General features: G+C 41.5%; 1 protein-coding gene across 4 annotated transcripts in view; it reads right to left on the bottom strand.

The window, feature by feature from the left end:
• The window catches only part of pde4d (phosphodiesterase 4D, cAMP-specific), a 1,053,459-nt gene that overhangs the window by 452,044 nt on the left and 580,789 nt on the right, over positions 1 to 20,626 (bottom strand). Inside the window, exon 1 of one of the 4 annotated variants that reach the window (XM_078549342.1) lies at positions 6,903 to 7,968. The exons of the other annotated variants lie outside the window; for them this stretch is intronic. Within the exon in view, the coding sequence (XP_078405468.1) occupies positions 6,903 to 7,030 (128 nt within the window). The 5' untranslated portion in view covers positions 7,031 to 7,968. Of the gene's footprint in view, positions 1 to 6,902; positions 7,969 to 20,626 lie in introns of those variants that run through there. 4 annotated transcript variants of the gene reach the window in all.

The raw sequence follows: 20,626 nt of genomic DNA, 5'->3' as shown, positions 1-20,626 counted from the left end.
GTTGAGGCTAGATGTCTGTAGACCGGAATTTATTGATGAATTGCCATTACAGTTTCATAGTCACTATTATAATTATTTGTAGGATCAGAGGCTTCCCAGCAACCAAAGTATTAAAACCTACGTAAGATAGGATATGCAAACAGTGGAAATGGGAAGAATTCTGCAAATAATATTATAACAAGATCAAAAACATTCCTCCAAGCTGTTGATTTTTGCTTTTAGTCTATATATTCTCATCAGCAAGTTTCTTTCTAGCTTTTTAATTTCAAGTAATTGATATTAAAACCTGTAGGAAAGCAAAATAGTTTCTATCTAAGCAGCTGTTGTGTGATAACTGCAAACACAAATAACATTCTTGTTGTGTCACACTAAACTTGATGCACTTGCGTTCAATGAGGAATATAGAAGAGCATGTCAAGAGCAGCATAAGTTGTACCAAAAATGAGGTGCCAACCAAGTGAAGCTATGACATAGGACGACATGCATGCAAAAGGTGCAAGCAATATGCTCTAGAGAGCGCCAAGCAATCCCTTAACCAACAGATCAAATAAAAGCTCTGCAATCCTGACCCATCCATTTGTGTATGATGGGGAAACAATTAAATAACTAATGGGGAGGAGGAGGCTCCATCAACATCCTCACTCTCAATGATGGGGAACACAATATGTGTTTGCAAAAGACAAGGCTGAAGAGCTTTAACTAGACGTGGCGAATGAATTATCCTCCTCCTGAGATCTCTGCCATCACAGAATTATTACAGCAGGAGAAGGCCCATCGGCCATCATGTCTGCACTGGGTCTTTAGGTGAGCAATTCCCTTAATGCCATTCTCTTGCCTTATCCCTATAACCCTGCACATTCTTCCTTTTCAGATAACAGTCTAATTCCCTTGTCGGGTTAGGCTCTGACTCCCCCCGACCTTGAATTGGATGAAGGGATTCTGGAAAAGTGAGTGATTGAATCTAATTCCATTCTGAATCCTTCGATTGAACCTGCCTCCAATACACTCTCAGACAGTGCATTCTTGACCTTAATAGCTTGCTGCATTGTAAAAGTTTTTTCTCATGTCGCTTTTGCTTCTTTTGCCAATTGCTTTAAATCTGTGCCCTCTCGTTCTCCATCCTTTCACAAGTGGGAAGAGTTTCTCCCTATCTATTCTATCCAAACCCCTCCTGATTTTGAATATGTCTATCAAATCTCCTCTCAGCCTTCTTTTCTCCAAGGAAAACAGTGCTAACTACTCCAATCTACCTTCATAACTGAAGTTCATCATTCCTGGAACCATTCTGGGTGAATCTTTTCTGCACTCACTCCAGTGCCTTCACATCCTTTCTAAAGTGTAGTGTCCAGAACTGGACACAATATTCCAACTGAGGCTGAACTAGTGTTTTATACATGTTCATCATAACCTCCTTGCTCTTGCACTCTATGTCCCTATCAATAAAGCCTGGGATGTTGTATGCTTTCATTAACTGCTCTCTTAACCTGCCCTGCCACCTTCAATAACTTATGCACATATACACCCAGGTTACTCTACTCCTGCATCCCTTGTCTCTCTATCTTCTCCCTACCAAAATGAACCACTTCACATTTCTCCACATTGAACTTCATTTGCCACCTGTCCAACTATTCCACCAACTTATCTATATTCTTTTGAAGTTCTACACTCTCATCCTCACAGTTCACAATGCTTCCAAGTTTTGAATCATCTGCAAACTTTGAAATTATGCCTGTACACCAAGGTCTAGACCATTAATATATCAGAAAAAGCAAGGGTCCCAAAACTGAGCCCTGGAGAACTCTACGACAAACCTTCCTCCAGCCTGAAAAACATTCATTAACCATTACTCTCTGTTTCCTGTTACTCAGCCATTTTCGTATCCATGTTGCAACTGTTCCTTTCATTTCATGAACAATAAATTTACACTTAATTCTGATATGTGGCACTGTATCAAATGCCTTTTGGAAGTCCATGTACATCACATCAACAGCATTACCCTTGCTGTTACCTCTTCAAAAACCCAGCAAGTTAGTTAAACATGATTTTCTCTTAAGAAATCCATACTGGATTTCCTTAATTAATCCACATTTGCCCATGTGGCTGTTAATTTTGTCCCTGATTGTTTTTGAAAGTTTCTTCACCACCGAAGTTAAACCGACTGGCTTGTAGGTGCTGGGCTTATCTTTACACCCTTTTTTGAACAAGGGTGTAACATTTGCAATCCCCCTGTCCTCTGACACCACCCCTGAGTCTAAGGAAGACTGACAAATTATGGCCAATGCCTCCACAATTTCCACTCTCACTTTCCTCATTATCCTTGGATGCACCTTATCCAGTCAAAAGCAAGCCATTAGCCAATTTAACTCACTCTAAGCGATATCAAGAAAAGGTTGAGTGCACTGGATACAGCAAAGGTGTAAGCCCCGACAGCAGCTCAGGTACGGTGCGGAAGACTTATGCTCCAGAACTAGCCATACCCTCTAGCCAAGCTGTTTCAGTGCAGCTATAACACTGACATCTGCCCCACAATATGGAAAATTGCCCAGTTATATCCTATCCACAAAAAGCAGGAAAAGTCATACTCTTTCCATCAGTCTACTCTAAATCATTTGCAAAGTATGAAAGGTGTCGCTTACTCATCACTAATCTGCTTACCTATCCCCATTTTGGGTTCTGCCAGGGTCCATTGCAACCTTGGTCCAAACATGAACAAAAGAGCTAAATTCCAGAGGTGAGGTGAAAGTGACTGCCCGTGACGTCAAGGTAGCATTTGACCAAATGTGCTGTCAAGGAGCCAGAGTGATATTGAAGTCAATGGGAAGCAAGGGGAAACTCTCCACTGGCTGCAGTTATACCTAGTAAAAAGAAAGATGATCGCAGTTGTTGGAGGCCAATCATCTCAGACTGGGACATCGCTGCAGGAGTTCCTCAGGGTAGTGTCCTAGGCCCAACCATCTTCAGCTGCTTCATCAATGACCTTCCCTCTTTCATAAGGTCAGATGTGGGAATGTTTACTGATGATTGCACAGTGTTCAGTTCCATTCGTAACTCCTCAGGTAATGAAGCAGTCCATGACCAGATGCAGAAAGACTTAGATAACATTCTGGCTTGGGATGTTAAATGGCAATTAACATTAATGCCATACAAATGTCATGTGATGACTCGCTCCAACAGGAGAATCTAACCATTTCCCCATGACTTTCAACAGGATTACCATCAGCAAATCCCTACCATTAACATCCTGGGATCACCATTGATCAAAAACTTAACTGAACTAGCCAGATAAATACGTGGCTATAAAAACAAGTAAGAGGCTGGATATTCTACACTCTACAGTGATTGACTCACCTGCTGACTCCCAAAAGCCTCTCCACCATCTACAAGGCACAAGTCAGGAATGTGATGGAATACTCTTCATTTGCCTGGATAAGTGCAGCTTCAATAGTACTAAAGAAGCTCGATGCCATTCAGGGCAAAGCAGCCACTATATCGGCATCCCATCCATCACCTTAAACGTTTACTCCCTCAAACATCAGCGCACTGCAGCTGCAGTGTGTACTACCTACAAGACGCACTGTGGCAATGCATCAAGGTTTCTTCAACAGCACCTGCCAACCCCACAACTTTACTACCTAGAAGGACAAGGGCAATAGGCGCATGGCAACAGCATCACCTGCAAGTTTCCCTTCATGTCACATAACATCCTAACTTACTGTTCCTTCATCACCCATGAGTCAAAATCCTGGAAACCCTCCTTAAACACCACTGTGGGAGTACCCTCAGCACACAGACTGCAGCAGTTCAAACTCTTTCGAGTTATCAACAGTCACAGATTGCAACTCTTTCGAGTACAATCACAGTTCTTGGTTTTCCGGGAGTGGGACATGAACCCACAACCCTCTGATTCAAAGGCGAGGGTGCTATGAACTGAGCCACAGCTGACACCTCCTGCAGCAGTTCAAGAAGGCAGTTCACCGCCACCTTTTCAATGCCAATTAGGGGTGTGCAATAACAACATTGGAGTGCAAGTTCCTGTTAATTCATAAGATGTTCCATCTGTTGCAGTCTGTAGGTGCCTCAACAGTGCACTCTCTGGAGAAGCGCAGAGCCACCATGAGCAGCTTCTGTGCAGACTCAGAAGGTGTTGTCAGTTTCAAAGGAGTAATGACAGTGAAGGCTGATAGTTTCTCCATCTTTATCACCGCAAAACCCAGGCCAATGTACCTCATCACCTGCCTTTCCAACAGTTTGGTCAATATTAGGCACTTACTCGTGGCATTTTTAGCTGCACATACAGTACTCCAAGGAAATGTGCAACCATCACCAGCATCAACACAATCCTGCTTCAATTACAAAGATTGTAAAATGCAAGAAAAGTTATTTATGAAAGAGGCAATGAAGACACATTATTTAAAAATATGAATAATTTATTGAAGATTGCATTATTCATGAAAGCATCAGATTTTCAGTTTAAAAATGCCACATTTTAAATTAGTTGAAATCAAGGGATACTTGAAAAATGGTCTTACAAATAGCTGAATACTACTACAAAGGGTTTTGATTGTAAATGACATGTAAAACAGATAGAGGGCCATAATTACAAGGACCAGACAACTTTTTTTGAGACATCAAGATAAAGCATCCATTGCAAATATATCAGCTTCATAAACAGAGAAAGGTTAACCACACAGATAGTCTGATGATTAATACTTTAGTTAGACTGAGGATATCTAATGGGGGATATCTAATTATAAATATCTAATTGAGAAATTACTTAGCACACATCTGAGAGCTGTTTGGTTTCTTTAAATTCATTCTTGAATATGGGCATTAGTAGCAAGTTCCATCTCGAAATGACCTGAGAAGGTGGTGGTGGTGGGCCTTCAACTTGAATTACTGTAGTGTGGCTTAACACAACCGAATAGCTTACCGGGCCACTTCAGAGGCTCATTAATAGTTAATCATTTTGGCGGAAGACTGGGGTCATATATAGGCCAGGTTGGTTAAGGACAGCAGCTTTCCTTTCCTAAAAGGCATTAGTGAACCAGCTGGGTCTTTAACAACAATCAGACAGCTTCTTGGTCACTGTTTTTAAAAAAGAATTCAAATTCTCAAACTACCATAGTGGGATTCTGTGGATTCTTCTTCCAGGTCTCAGGATGACTTGCTCAGTAACAAAGGCACTACGCTACTGTATTCTCAATATATACATTGATATAACTTAAGTAGAAAAATAGCTCAACTGATCACAAATCACTGATCATGGGCTAGATTAGGAAAGCACTTTTTTCCCTAATGAATTACTTGAAGATTAGTCCTTAACCTACCCATTTAGTACATTAAAAAGATTCTTTTTACAGATTTGATTAGACAAAATAAAAAAAAGACAACACCTATCTTGTAATATTTATTGATTATATTAACCCCTCTAGTCTCGTAACTTATCCATCCCTCTCCTGAAGATGCAAACTACCCCTGGAGAATGACATCATGATCACAAACTGCCGTCTTGCACTGCCCCCACCCCGTCCCCTTGTGTGAGCCCAAATAGAAAGTGTGGAAAGGTTATTTTATCTACAGGATAAATATAAAACAATCCTACGTTCACCCCATGTGAGCATTCCAGCAGGGATCACACTATAATAATTAGCAATAAGAAATCTGACTAATTTTTTCCCCTCCCTAGCCCCGGGCACTGAAACCAATTTTAGCATCCTTATGTTACACGGACTGAGATTAGCAAAACCCATACAGACTAAGGTCCAAACCTCCTTATCTCTTTGAGTCAGTTCCACACCAGGTGGCATACTTATCCACTGAGCTAATTGTTTATTGCAATAATGGCACAAGTTGTATTTTGTTGTTTCCTTACCATTTCAACTTTTAGCTACGCAGACTCGATCTTGCACAGCCATGTCTTAATCTAAACGTGGAAACATTTGAACAATCTGGGCTACTGGCTTGCCCATCAGTGCTGGCAAAATTGCTAATCACAGGCTATAAGAGGGACTTTTTGACTGAATGAAATTGTCTGCCAAACCTCCCTCCCTTCAACACAAAATAAGGTGCCCTGTTGCTACAGTGTGTTACCAGATGGCAGCAGTATATTTTGTTTGGAAAGCAGCATTTTCTATCCACTTTGAGTTAGCTGAGCCTGGGATTTGAACTTACAAGCCTGTTGGTTCAAAATGCAGCCCTCCACCAGTGAAGACTATCAGGCCAACTAAATAGTATATGTGCCATTCACCTAGATTCAGTTCATGCAGTTATCTTTGTTTTTTTGTGTGTGTAAAAATGTTGTAGCTGTGTGGCATTCTGTTAACGAAGTGCACTTTGACCAGTTTCTGCCTCATCATGAACGTGACCATACAACAACCAGAAGCATACTGAGAGATTTTCAACAATTTTAAATGTGTACACTACAATCTGGCAATTAATTCAACACTGCACAGTTTAACAGCTGACAATGTAATTCATTTTGGTAAATAAAATGCTTTTTGTCAAATATGAAATACATCGCTTTATTATCCATTCTTCAACCATCCAATCTGATACACCTTTATTATTTCAAAAAGCTGTTTGCTATTAATCATTGTCTTAAATGTTAATCAGAGGCAAGCCCTCTCTCCAGAAAAAGTGTAATGGCAGATTCAAATTTAGGCTAATCAAAAAAAGTCACTGCTACTGCTTTAATATACAAATGTTGTTAATTTAAAATAAGCAGATTCCTAATTATCTTATGCATGATGTATAGAAAGTTACTTATTACACAGAAAGGGACATAGCAGTAGTACTGAATAAAACAAAGGCCTCCAGATGAACGAACCTCAGGTGAACCTTGGATGCATCTATCAAGCCAATATTAAATCAGAACAATAGCACATAAAAAGTGGAAATATTACCATAACCGTTGGTGTTTGATGTCAATAGGCTTATTAATTGCATACGGTGACCCATGAAGGTAAGCACTCCTGTACCTAGCCACCTTCTCCAAAGACAGGAAGTATTCACAGCTTGTTGGCAGACTCATTTTTCATCCTCACAGCACAGCTACATAACCATTCATTCCATTTTCCTTCATTGCTAAACAGTTCTTTTAACACTTGTTCACAGTTCTTTTTTCTTCATTATGAACTATCATTTATTGAAAAGAAAACATTTTCGCAACCCTCATGTCTCACTGTTGGGAGCACATTCCCCTTCCAATTGATTTGGTTTGTATGTGCTATGCAGGGCTGTTGTTTGTATTTGCTATCTCGTTTTCTGTCAGGAAATGCACTAATAGCTCACTAACAGAACAGGCTGGGCTTAAGGTTTCCTGACTGAAAGTAGTGATTATTCATGTGACCACAGTTTGAAATACTGTCAAACCAAACTGCAAAAACTATTGATTTATTCTGGAATTGCATAATTTTATGGATAATATAGAATCAACAAAATGGAATGGCAGCAATTATTTTCAGTCAAAGATTTTAAGCCGTACCCAGTACAGTAAAGAATGGAGTCCAGTTTGCTGGTGAGATCATTACCAGTATGTCAATTATTCCAATGCTGCCCTGGCCAACATGCCACCCTACACAAACCTTAGCTCATACCAAAGACCCTTACCAAGTCTGGCTTATGCATTACCTGACCTACATTGTTTCCCCATGCCCCAGTTCCTCAGATTTAAAATTCTTACCCTCATATTTAAATCTCTCCACTTCTCGTCTCTGCAACCTGCTTTAGCAATACAACTTCTCTTCGCAAACACTCCGATCCTTCAACCACTTATGCACCCACTCTCCATTTGGTTCACCATGCTGGTGATGAAATCAGCCACTCCCTAAACTCTTTCATCTCTTTCTTCTTTAACACTCTCTTTAAAGCACACCACTGAAAGATTGTGGTCACCTTTTTAATATTTCCATCTTTGATTGCTATCCACTTTTTCTTTATGCTTCTGTAAAGCACTTTGGGCTATTTTCTATGTTCAAGGCAACACCCAACTGATTGAGGAATTTTAAATGCAAGGGCAGAATTTTCTCTTCGGCGTGCGACGTGTAAAATGACGAGCGGTGACGTTGGGCGTGCATCCCGACGTCACCGCACGTCATTCCGATCTTTCGTTCGGCGGGTATGCGCCAGAGTTGGCTACGCGCCCGTTGAACTGTCAAAGACCTGTTAAGACCATTAATGAACCAATTTAGGCAATTGACAGGGCTGCCTGTCCAACCTTAAGGTTGGCAGGCAGGCGAAGAGCCCAGCCACGTAAAATGGCGGCACGCAGCCGATCGCAGAATTTTGCTCATCATAATTCGGGGCAGTCGGGAGTGGGTGCAGGCAGAGTGAGGGGTCGCCCATTTAAGACAGAGATGCGGAGGAATTTCTTCTCTCAGAGAGTTGTTAATCTGTGGAATTCTTTACCACAGAGGGCTGTAGAGGCTGGGTCATTAAGTATATTCAAGGCTGAGATAGACAGATTTTTAATCAGTAAGGGAATCAAGAGTTATGGGGAAAAGGCAGGAAAGTGGAGTTCAGCATTAGCAGATCAGCCATGACCTCATTGAATGCTGGAGCAGACTTGATGGTCAGAATGGCCTACTTCTGCTCCTACATCTTATGGGGAAAAATTTTCCCCCCATTGGAAGGCAAGTGCGGGAGCGGCCGCAGGCCGGCGTGCCTCTAATCGGTGCCCCCAATCAGGGGCGTGCCACCATTTTACGTGGGCAGGCCAATTAAGGACCGCCCAGCGTGACATCCGACAGGAAGCGCTGTGCGCTCCCTGTGCGGGTGGGTGGGGGGAATTCCCTCAGCCGGGTGTGCATTCTTTCGCGCACGCGCGCGGAAGAGCACACAGATCTCTCTGAGGCTAAGTGCTGCCTCAGGCAGATGAGCTCCGATTTAAAACTTTTAATAAACATGTTTAAAAATTTTCCCTGCCATGTCCCATCATGTGACATTGTCACATGAGTTGGGACATGTTCATAAGTTTTATTGAAACCTTTCTTAAAAATGTAAATACCCTCATCCCGCCCGTGGATGAGGTTTTATTCTTTTTCCGAAGCCCACCAGGATTCCTGGCCTGCCCGCCAACCCTAAAGTTGGACGGGCAGGTCCATCAACGACCTTAATTAGTTTTTCAATGGTCTCAATAGGCCGTTGACAGGTCAGCGGGCGCGCAGCTGACTCGGCTGCGCCGCCGCTGGCCTGAAAATGGAAATGACGTGGGGTGACGTCGGGAGTTCCACTCAACATCATACCGCGTCATTTTATGCATCGGCAAGCGGGCCCCACCCTCGCTCACTGACTGGAAGATCCTGCCAATGGTCTTATAACCGTCAACATTAACTTCCAAGCCACGTAGCAGTTTTAACTTTAGAAACCTCATTTAACTTCAAGTTTAAAAGACAATACACCTCTCATCATTATTATAAAATGCCATTATGAAGATGTGCGACTTGATTTTAGTCAGTCAATCTGTCAGATGTATATATTTTTTTATTAGTTCATGGGATGTGGGCATCACTAGCTCAGCCAGCATTTATTGCCCTTGTTCAGAGTATTTTTAGAGCATTTAAGAGTCAACCACATTGCTGTGGATCTGGAGTCATATGTAGGTCAGACCAGGTAAGGACAGCAGATTTCCTTCCCTAATAGGACCAGATGGGTTTTTTTGACAATCGGCAATGGTTTCATGGTTATCATTAGACTTTTAATTCCAGATTTTCATTGGATTCAAATTCCACCATCTGCCGTAGTGGGATTCAAACCCGGGTGCCCAGAGCATTACCCCTTGGTTTCTGGATTACCAGTCTAGTGACAATACCATTACTTCACTGCCTCCCCTTGCTGGACAAGGTATTATGCTTATGGAGGTCTTTTTCACCTTCATTGTTCAGGCAGTAATCTCGAGGAGTGGGTCAGGTTTATCTCAAATAAAAATGAAAGTCGGGCAGCTTCTATAAGAGGTGGGCAATCTGCTCCACCTGCTTACTGCCCCAGAGGTAAAGGAGAAAATTATCCCATATGTCCGTATCAGAGCTGCATCACCACAGCCATGTGTTCTGGCTGAGCATTTCAAAATTAAAGCTACCAAAAACTGAAAAACTTTATAAAAGGAAAGGCTCAGTCTGTAAAAAATCTCTTCCATGATATAACAATGTCACAAAACAAAAAGCAGTCAATGATTCTATTGTAATCATTTGGCAATAGTACAAAACCAGTGATATCAATCATGCTCTTGGGGCCACGGGGGGTACATTGGCTTCCCCTAGCAATGGGCTTCTCCTAAAACAATCACAGACCTTACTGGCCCACCCAATTTTTATCTTTCTATGTACCATTTTTGTGGGTCTTGGACAACAACCTGATGCCCCTCCACCATGCAAATATCAGAACACATCATTCTCACCAGTTTCAGGCCAAAGTCAGCATTGAGACAATAAAATGAGCTTAGGGAATTAAACTCCCCCGGCCTCAAATTCTAGGGCTCTCAATGGTTCAAATTGCACAACCCCAATTCTAAACCTGAGTTAAAATTGTTAGAAAGGGTAACAGGAATAATAAACAAGAGTAATACAGTAGATGCCATGTTCATGCATTTTCAAAAGGCCATTGATAAGTTAACCACACAGTTGGCTAATGACAAAGGTGGAGTCAGGGGACAAATAGCTGAACGGATGAAAAATTAACTAAAATATAGAAAGCATAGAGTAGGGGTAAAGATAGTTATTCAGATTGAAGGAATGTAGAAAGTCCTGTTCCACAAGGATTCATGTTGAGACCATTGTTATGCCTAACTTACATTAATGGTTTGGACATAGTAACAACTAATTCAATATCAAACTTTGCAGATGATACAAAATTAGCAGGGTATACACTGAATGCGACATAATACAAGAAGACATTAGAAAACTTACAGAATGTGCAATTTATGCAAATGAACTTTAACACAGATAAATGTGAGATGAGGGGCTTTGATAGGAAAGGTAGTGACTTCACCTACGCTTGAGAAAATATGAACGGAATGGGGTAGAAGAGCAAAGAGATTTGGGGACGCAGGTGAAAAAATCATTAAAAGCAAAACAATTGAAAATGCTAACAAAGCACTCGGACTATAGAATTTAAAGTAATGAAGTTATGTTAAACTTGCATTTTACTCGTCAGGCCACACATTACTGATCTCCATATTATTAATAAAAACATAAAAAATACTGCAGAAAGTACAAAAACAGGACTTAGCACCAAGGACTGAGATCAGGAAAAATATCTTCACTAAAAGAGTTATGAACCTTTGGAATTCTCCAGCCTAGAGTGCTGTGGATGCTCAGTTGTTGAATATATTCAAGACTAAGATTGACAGATTTTTGGCTCTAAGATATGGGATATGAGGATCACCAAGTCTCTTTCGACAGCATCTTTACAAACCCATGACCTTTACCACCTAGAAGGATAAGGACAGCAGATGCATAGGAGCACCAACAGGTGCAAGTTCCCTTTCAAGTCACACACTATCTTCACTTGAAACTATATCAGTGTTCCAACAACATTGCTGGGCCAAAAAATTGGAACTCCCTTTCGCACAGCACTGTGGGTGTACTTACTCCATATGGACTGCAGCAGTTCAAGAAGGTGGCTCACCACCAACTTCGTAAGGGCAGTTAGGGATGGGCAATAAAGACTGGTGTAGCCAGTGGCGCCCACGTCCCATGAACAAATAATTTTTTTAAAAGGCAGGGAAGTGGAATCAAAGTTGAAAAGTTGAAGAACAGCCATGATGTTAATTCATGCTGCAGCAGGCTCAAGGGGACCTATAGCATATGCCAGTTCCTTTTTCTTATGTTCTTTTGTCATAATTTTTGTAGGAGCTGCAGATGGCTGTATAGGTAGAAGGCTGCCACCAACAGAGAAAGAAAACATGTGCAGAGGTTGAAATAGTATACTATTCCAGCCAAATATGTCACTTGGATGCACAAGTTTCCTTTAGATCAAGGAAGGTGAGATATAAGTAGATATTCCAGATACAGCTACCAGCATGGATTGTAAAATACATGAAGCGGAGGATACAAGACAAACAGCTAACATCTCTACAGACAGAAATTCATCGTTCTGATATCTCATAAGACTAACACCATCCTCCCAGAGGAAGGTGAGGCAACCAGCTTATCTCATAAGGACAAGGTTATATAAGTTTTGGAAACATTGCTCATTACAAACATATAGATGTCAATCTAAGATGATTCTTTGCATCAAGGCAGCATTTGACCAAGTGTGGCATCAAGGAGCCTTAGCAAAACTGGAGTCAATGGAAATAAGGGGGAAAGCTCTCCACTGGTTGGCGTCATACCTAGCATAAAGGAGGATGGTTGTGATTGTTGGAGGTCAACCATCTAAGTTCCAGGACATCACTGCAGGAGTGCCTCAGGGTAGTGTCCTAGACACAACCATCTTCAGCTGCTTCATCAATGACCTTCCCCCCATCATAAGGTCATAAGTGGGGATGTTCGCTGATGATTGCACATTGTTCAGCACCATTAACAACGCCTAAGATACCGAAGCAACCTGCACCCATATGCAGCAAGACCTGGACAACATTCAGGCATGGGTAAACAAGTAACAAAAGTAACATTCGCACCTCACAAGTGCCAGGCAATGGACATCTCCAACAAGAGAGAATCTAACCTCCCTTAACATTCAATGGTATTACCATCGCTGAATTCCCCCACTATCAACATCCTGGGGAGGTTACCATTGACCAGAAACTGAATTGGACCAGCCATATAAATGACCAACCAAAAGGGACCAGCCAATAAATCAACCATAGGAGCTGAACTCCAGCGGTGATGTGAGAATGACTACCCTTGACACCAAGGCAGCATTTGACCAAGGGCATCATGAGCCCTAGCAAAACTGGAGTCAATGGGAATCAGGGGGAAAAACTCTCCACTGGTTGGAGTCATACCTAGCACAAAGGAAGATGGTCATGGTTGTTGGAGTTCAATCATCTCAGTTTCAGGACATCACTGCAAGAATTCCTCGGGGTAGTGCCTTCGGCCCAACCATCTTCAGCTGCTTCATCAATGATCTTCCTTCCATCATAAGATCAGAAGTGGGGATGTTTGTTGTTTATTGCACAATGTTCAGCTCCTCAGATTCTGAAGCAGTCCATGTCCAAATGCAGCAAGACCTGGACAACATTCAGGCTCGGGCTGTCAAGTGGCAAGTAACATTCGCACCACACAAGTGCCAGGCAATGACCACCTCCAACCAGATAGAATCTAACCATAACCCTTTGACATTCTGGCATTACCATCACTGAATCCCCCACTATCAACTTCCTGGGGGTTACAATTGACCAGAAACTGAACTGGAATTGCCATATAAATGCTGAGGCTACATGAGCAGGTCAGAAGTTAGGAATCTTGCAGCAAGTAACTCACCCTCTGACTCCCCAAAGCCTGTCCACCATCTACAAGATACAAGTCAGGAGTGTAATGGAATACTCCCTACTTGCCTGGATGAGAACAGCTCCAACAACACTCAAGAAGCTGGACAGGAATTTATTTTTTTGGGAAACCCGAGGCATCACCCGAATTGCAACAGCAGGTGGCTGGGCAGAGTGAGCAGCTGACTATGAATGACAAAAAGCTATCTGATGAAATACAAAATACACAACCCTTGCAGAAGGAAGGTGAGTTAAGGATTGAAAATATTTGCATCAAAGTGGAACTGGAAGATATGAAATGCAATATTCAAGCTGAGTCTATACCTTTGAAACTAAGGACAAAATTTTGCCCTTGGATGGCGGGCGGGCCCCACCGGCTTGGCGGCGGGCAGACGGCCGACCTCCGCCACCGAAACGGGGCCTGCCGCATTTTGAGTGGGTGGGCCACCCGACGGGAACCACTATGCGCTTCCTGTGCTGGTGGGGGGTGGGGGGGGGGCGGTGGGATTCCCCAACTGTCAAAGTGCGCTCTTTCGCGCATGCACATGAAAGAGTGCACTGCTCCCTGAGGCAAAGTCCTGTCTCAGGGAGATTAATGACAGGTAAGAAAAGCCAAAAAATAGAAAAATTAAAAAATCATTAACATGTCCCCCTCATGTGACAATGTCACACCAGATTGGACATATTAATAAAAAGGACATAAACTTAATTAGACTTTTTAAAAATTGACATGAAACCTCATCCCGCCAGTGGATGAGGTTTCATGTTTTATCAGAAGCCCACTGGGGCTCTTGGCCTGCCCGCCAGCCTTAAGGTTGGACGGGCATGTCTTTAATTATCTTAATTACCCTGTCAATGGCCTCAATTGGCCATTGACAGGTCAGCAGGTGGACAGCTGATTTCGCTGCCCACCTGCCTTCCTAAAAATTTAAAGGGACCGGGATGGCATCGGGGGTTCCTCCCGACGTCGTCCCATGTCATTTTCCCGTCGGTGAGCGGGCCCTGCCCCCAAATCGGGAAAATTCAGGCCTAAAAGTCTTCAAGAAATCAAGCTGTTCAAGGTCTGAACAAACAAATTTCAGAGAAATCACAAAAGTACTAGGAGGAAATAATGACCCTCAGTTCCACAGTTGGCAAATTGAAGCATAAGTTGGGAAAACTCAACCAGCTATACAGCCAGGCACAACAGCAGGCAGAAAAGGTACTCAAAGAATTGTGGCCTTGAAAGACTCTTTGAAGAACCAATACATGCCCCTGAAAAAACATGAGGAGTTAAAAATGACGCTAAATGCTACTTCAGAAAAAGCTGTGTTAGAGCTATCAGTAGTGACAAAGTAATACATTGCAATGCAGATTGAGAAGACAAGAGCTGAACAAGTAAATAGACAGTTCAAAGAGCAGCTAATTGTTCTTCAGGATCAAATTCAAAAACAGTATATAACCCTTCAGCAACATGACAGAATAAAGACTACCTTGAGCAGCAGAATGGCAGAACAGCAAAACAAACTAGTGAGACTCTGGTAAATTACAAGAAAGCTGAAGACGAAGTAACTGAGCTTCACCATAAAAAGGAAAATCTGTTGACGGACCTTCACATGCTACAAAGGTCTGTCAGATCAGAGTTTGTTCCGCTGGAACATTACAAAGTGAAATAAAATGAATTTAATGTAACTCTTAAAGAACTGAAGTACCAATTTTCAGAGAAGACTCGGGACGTTCACTATTCCGGGAGGAAGCCGAGAGGTACAAGAAGGAAACTGCATTGCTGAAGAAAGGGGAGGCAGTGGCGTAATGGTATTGTCACTGGACTAGTGATCCAGAAACCCAGGGTAATGTTCTGGGGACCCAGGTTCAAATATGGAATTAAAAGTCTGATGATAACCATGAAACCATTGCCGATTGTCATGAAAATCCATCTGGTTCACTAATGTCCTTTAGGGAAGGAAATCTGCTGTCCTCACCTGGTTTGGCCTACATGTGACTCCAGACCCACAGCAATGTGGTTAACTCTTAAATGCCCTCTGAACAAGGGTAGTTAGGGATGGGCAATAAATGCTGGCCTAGCCAGTGATGCCCACATTCCATGAACGAATAATTTAAAAAAAGAGAACAGTTGCACATTTGAAGGAGCCTTGGAAAAACATTACATTTCCAAAAAGATATAGGAAGAGATAAAAATCAAGAACATATTATGCCAAGCGAAGGTAGAAGTTTTCAAAAAAAGAGTGTGAAGTGTTTCGAGAACAATTGGCAGAATGTAATTACAGAATGTTAGCTTGATGGATAGCACCGAGGAATTAATTATACTCTGCCAAGGAAAAACTGATCAGTATCGGGAATCAACTTTCACCTACAAAAGATGGGTTTGTTAAGGAAAAACGAGAACTGGTGAGAACACTCGAGTAGTAGTAGTAGAACAACTGAAAGAGGACTTTAAATGCTTAAATGCTGAATTTGTACAAAAAAACTTCCACAAAGATAGACCTTCAATTAAAACTTGATGGACTTAATTGTCAGTTGTCTCCAGTAAACATTGTGAGAAATGCCTGGGACAGGAGAAGGAATTACTGAAGAATCAGAACAGTTGCTTGAATGCAGAATTAATGACCAGAACTGATGAATTTATTGAACTCTGATCCAACCTGAACAACCTGATGGATGAAATGAGTATTATGGATGCGCAAATCCAGACTTTTCAAGCAGATAAGGAAAATTCTAAGAAACACATTAAGGATCCAACGAATGAACTAAAAGAGTCTTAACAGCAGTCAGTGACCAGACAAGAAATATTCCCAACAGAACTGAATGTCCAAGTGAAGTTGGTCAAATTACATAAGAGCACTGCAGATAACTCTGAGATGAAGACAACTCAACTTACCAGAGTAGTTGTTGAGCCAAAGGAAAAGACTCATAAGCTTGAAAAACAATTAGAAAAGAAAAAATTCATCAAAACCTTTGGCTAAAATTGTGGAACAGGTGCAAAAAAGGTTCCATTGTTGAAACTTGAACACCCATATACATTAAGACAGCCCATACAAGACACACAAGGACATCGGGAACATCATTTTAATACATCTGCATATTATTATAAGCCCTGCTCGCTGGAATCATCACCCCAAGCTGGATCATTTGGACATGTTGGCATGTTTCACAATGGAACAGAAGTGACATGCACCTGGCAAACTGTACTTCGCTTGGGACTTTGAGGCTTGCTTATCTACTTTGCTTCGGGCAGCACTCATGGTCATCAGTGCCAGGCTTCACAGGCAGCACCACATCATTTTTAGGGGGACTCATGGGCAACTGTAAGGCAGGGGCAGCTTTTCAATGGCTGCAGGGCTATGGCTTGTTTGGGGAAGGGGAGAAGTGGCCTCAGGCAAGTGAAGAGGTTGCAGGACGAGGGCTGTACTGGGGAAGGTGGATATCCCTGAGTATGTATAGGGACACATGTCAATCTGTGCAAGTGGCCTCAAGAAGGTGAGGAAGTGGTCTCCAGAAAAGATGAGGCCAGGTGGAGATGTGATGGTGTGTGTGAAAGAGTGAGTGGTGATGTCAGCAATTAAAGAGGTGGGACAGGGATGATACAGCCATGCGGCCAGTGGATAAAATGTCCTTTTTCCCACCTGCAACTTCAATTAGTGCAAATCTGAGATGATTCCACCCTTTGCAGAAAATTGTATAAGGGTCTGGCACATACAGGTTTAATGTGGGACTAAGTACAGTACCGCTCAGACAGTGATGTAAGAAGACACATGATCCAGATCCAGGGGGTCAGTGTGAAGTTGAGCAGAGACTGTTTAAGACCTAAGCATGGAGACAGCTCCTAGCCTGTATCCTTTACTGTACATGTGTAAATAGTTCTAGTAGTTAATAAAGACTTACAGTTAATCTACTGAATTACGAGCAGAATTTCACTCTTGTCGGGTGGGTTTGGTGGGGCCGATCAGGAAACCAACTGCACCCCATGATCAAGTCCGGAAGGCAATTTCACACTGGCCAATTAAGGCCTGCCCAGCCTGAAATGCGAGTGGCAGCGCTCAGCACTACCTGTACAGGCGGTGGAGGGGGGGAGAGTGCAAGCGGGGCAAGCACAAACTTTACGCATGCGCACGATAGAGCGCTTGAGAATCTCCCTGAGGCACAGAGCTGCCTAAGGGAGATGAAGAGATAAAAAAATATAAAGAAATTAAAAATGTCATAAAACATGTCCCCTCATGTGACTCTGTCACATAAGCAGGGACATGTTATTAATTAAATTTTAAATTTTATCTTCATTTGCTTTAGGAAACCTTATCCTGCCTGTGGATGAGGTTTCTTAAAAAGTGCAAAGGCTACTTGGCCTTTGCACCTGCTCGCCAACCATAAAGTTGTATAGGCAGCGAAAAATTCTATTTAATTGATCCTTTAATGGCCTTTAAAGGCCTTAACCAGGCCTTTTAATTGTCGGTGGGAGTGCTGCTGACTCCGGCGGGCGCCCGCTGAATAAAATATCATGCGACTGCTCGCACGACGTCAATGCACATCATTTTACACTCCAGCAGATCAGGCGCACACCCGCCTGCCAAGCTAAAAATTTTGCCCTATGAAGACTTCTTTAAGAGATACCGAGCTGTAATCAACACCCTCCCAACAACTTGCTGGGCTGCTTTCCAATCATGCTTTCAATCATGTTGTCATTAATTACAGGTCTTATTCTTTCTAAATAGCTTCATAAGAATAATCAAATCATGAAATCTTTGGCACAAAACAGCCAAAATGTTGCAAGATTTGAGCATCTGAAATAAATACAGAAAATACTAAATGCATGCAGCAGGTCAAGCAGCAGATTCAACCTGAAACATTAACCCTACTTTCCTCTCTCCACACAACCTAATTTGTTGGGTGTTTACAGGGAATTTTCTGTTTTTATGAAAACTTTCATGGTGTCTCTTTACGTGAATGTCTGTTTATCCATTTTGGATTATCTTACACACTTCCAAAGCATGAGGAAGCTCTGTCACTGGGGCTCAGGAAAGATAAATATGCTGTTTTGTGGATTAGATGATCTTCCCACAATCATCAGACCAAACTGAAGTTACTGCTGGCAGTAATGAACTACTAATGATGAGAAAATCTATTCCACTATCTGGTTACTTTGGTAGTACAAGCATTTCCTGTCATACCAATATTTATTTTAAAGGTAACATTAGCAATCCTTACATTTCTAATTCTCAAGAGGTTCTGTAAGTGCACATCCATGGCAACTCAACTGATGATGGCTAGAAATGTTTCAAGGCCTTGGTTGTGTACATATTTTAAAACCAATATTCAAATGGAACTTGCCTTTCACAATTTTTGAAGCTTCAAGTATAAATTATGTGCCTGCAACTGGCATCCATGCAAAAGAAAAAATGTTTCCAGGGTGAAGAAGTATCATGTCAGACTAAACAACTTTTGCATAAGCTTACAATTGCTTTGATAAATACAGTAAACGATAATTGCAATATATTTAAGCAGCATTGATGGGCATCTAGGAAATTTTCCAAACATACACATTTAAAATATTGTCACTATCATTAGTAAAATTTGTGTGTTCCTTGTTTTGTTTGGAAAATACCAGCTTATTAGGATTCAATTCATCATGTTTGACTCAAAACATTTTTTGTCCTATATCTCATTGCAATTTATGTTATGTTATGGAGCACACATATCATTAGGATATACAAAAGCCTCTGTAGAAACAAGGGCACTCCGAGCATAAGAGCACATTGTGTTATTGCTTAGTAAATAAGTAAAATCAGGAAATAGCAGCAAACACTGGATGATTATTTTATTTTAAAACAGCTTCCAATCAATAACTCCAAGGCAAATATAAATTACCAGTGAAGCACTAAAAAGAAAATTGAAGGAAGCCACTCTGCAGAAGAGTGGAATCAACTTGATTCAATTGCCATAAGGCAAAAATTCAAGGATATATATTCCGAAATTACATTCTAGGATATTTGTACGAGTGCACTTGTCTAAAATTCCCATCTTTGCTATTTCAGTAGAAGTTTTAACCTATTGAAAATAAATGGTTCAAGCCTCCACCAAAATAGTAGAGCCACAAATTTCAGGTGAATGTGTTGTGCATTTATTTATCACTATCCTATGGTTCAAGTCTTACATTTTAATACAGCTCAGTGAAGTGAGAAAAGTGAAAGGGAAGAAGAGAACATATCTTAAAAAGCATCACAGAAAAGGAATGCATAATATAAAAATACTTATTTCAATAATTTTTACAGAGAAATAAATAGAGCACAACATGTACTGGAACATATTGGAAACAGTCCAATTTGTTAATACATCCAGTGACATCTACTGCTGATTTTATTTTAAGTTACATTGGAATAGCTACATAATAAGTTAATATTAATAATATTTACATCTTATCACAGCACGCATGATTGTTGCAGTTTGTATTCTGAGTTACGAAGTAGCTGCATTTTGCCAGTATCCTTTTCACAATCAGGGGCTGATTCCTTTATAGGAAAGGGAAATCTTGTTGCAGTTTATGTTACAAGTGCTCGACAATTTATAATAAAACATTCTATATGCAAAAAAAAGCTAGTATCCTCAATTTTATGACCTCCACAGAGATCCTTTCCTCACTGCTAATTGCTCTGCGATGTCGCCCAGGGGAACCCTCCAAGCAGCTTCATTGCCTCTAATAGGAGCTGTGCATACAAAACAACTGAGAGCCAATCTGGGCCTGCCAATCCCAGGAAACAGCTTCTGATTGAGGATGCAGGATACTTGGTAACAGATTAGTTTTCCAAGATCAGGAGGCTTGAGGCTGAATTGGCGAACAGCTTAACAGCTAGTCATGCAGCCGCTTTGGAAAGCTTTTTCGTTTATGACATTAGAGAGTGGCCCAACATCATGGGAGTGTTGGTAGGCATCTGTGGAAGTTTGCAAATTACATCTAACAAAAAAAGTCTAAGGTCAGGTGTTGTAAGTATATCGTTTCTCATTATAAAATAGGGGATTGTTGCAAAGAAAAAAGTGCTCCGTCCTAGTCTCAGGTCCCCTTTAACTCTGCTATCCACCTCAGTGTGTGCTTCAAGGGTTGCAATAACATTGATAAACCATCTCTTGATGTATTGCTGCTTTTATCACATTCACTGCTATCGGCTATCCAATATTCATTTGTCGGATAATAAATCAGTTATTTCATTCAGC

Source organism: Cetorhinus maximus, chromosome 1, assembly GCF_964194155.1.
Source record: "Cetorhinus maximus chromosome 1, sCetMax3.hap1.1, whole genome shotgun sequence".
Taxonomy (NCBI): domain Eukaryota; kingdom Metazoa; phylum Chordata; class Chondrichthyes; order Lamniformes; family Cetorhinidae; genus Cetorhinus; species Cetorhinus maximus.
Note: the sequence above shows the minus strand (reverse complement) of the source record. Positions and strands in the feature narration are given on the sequence as shown.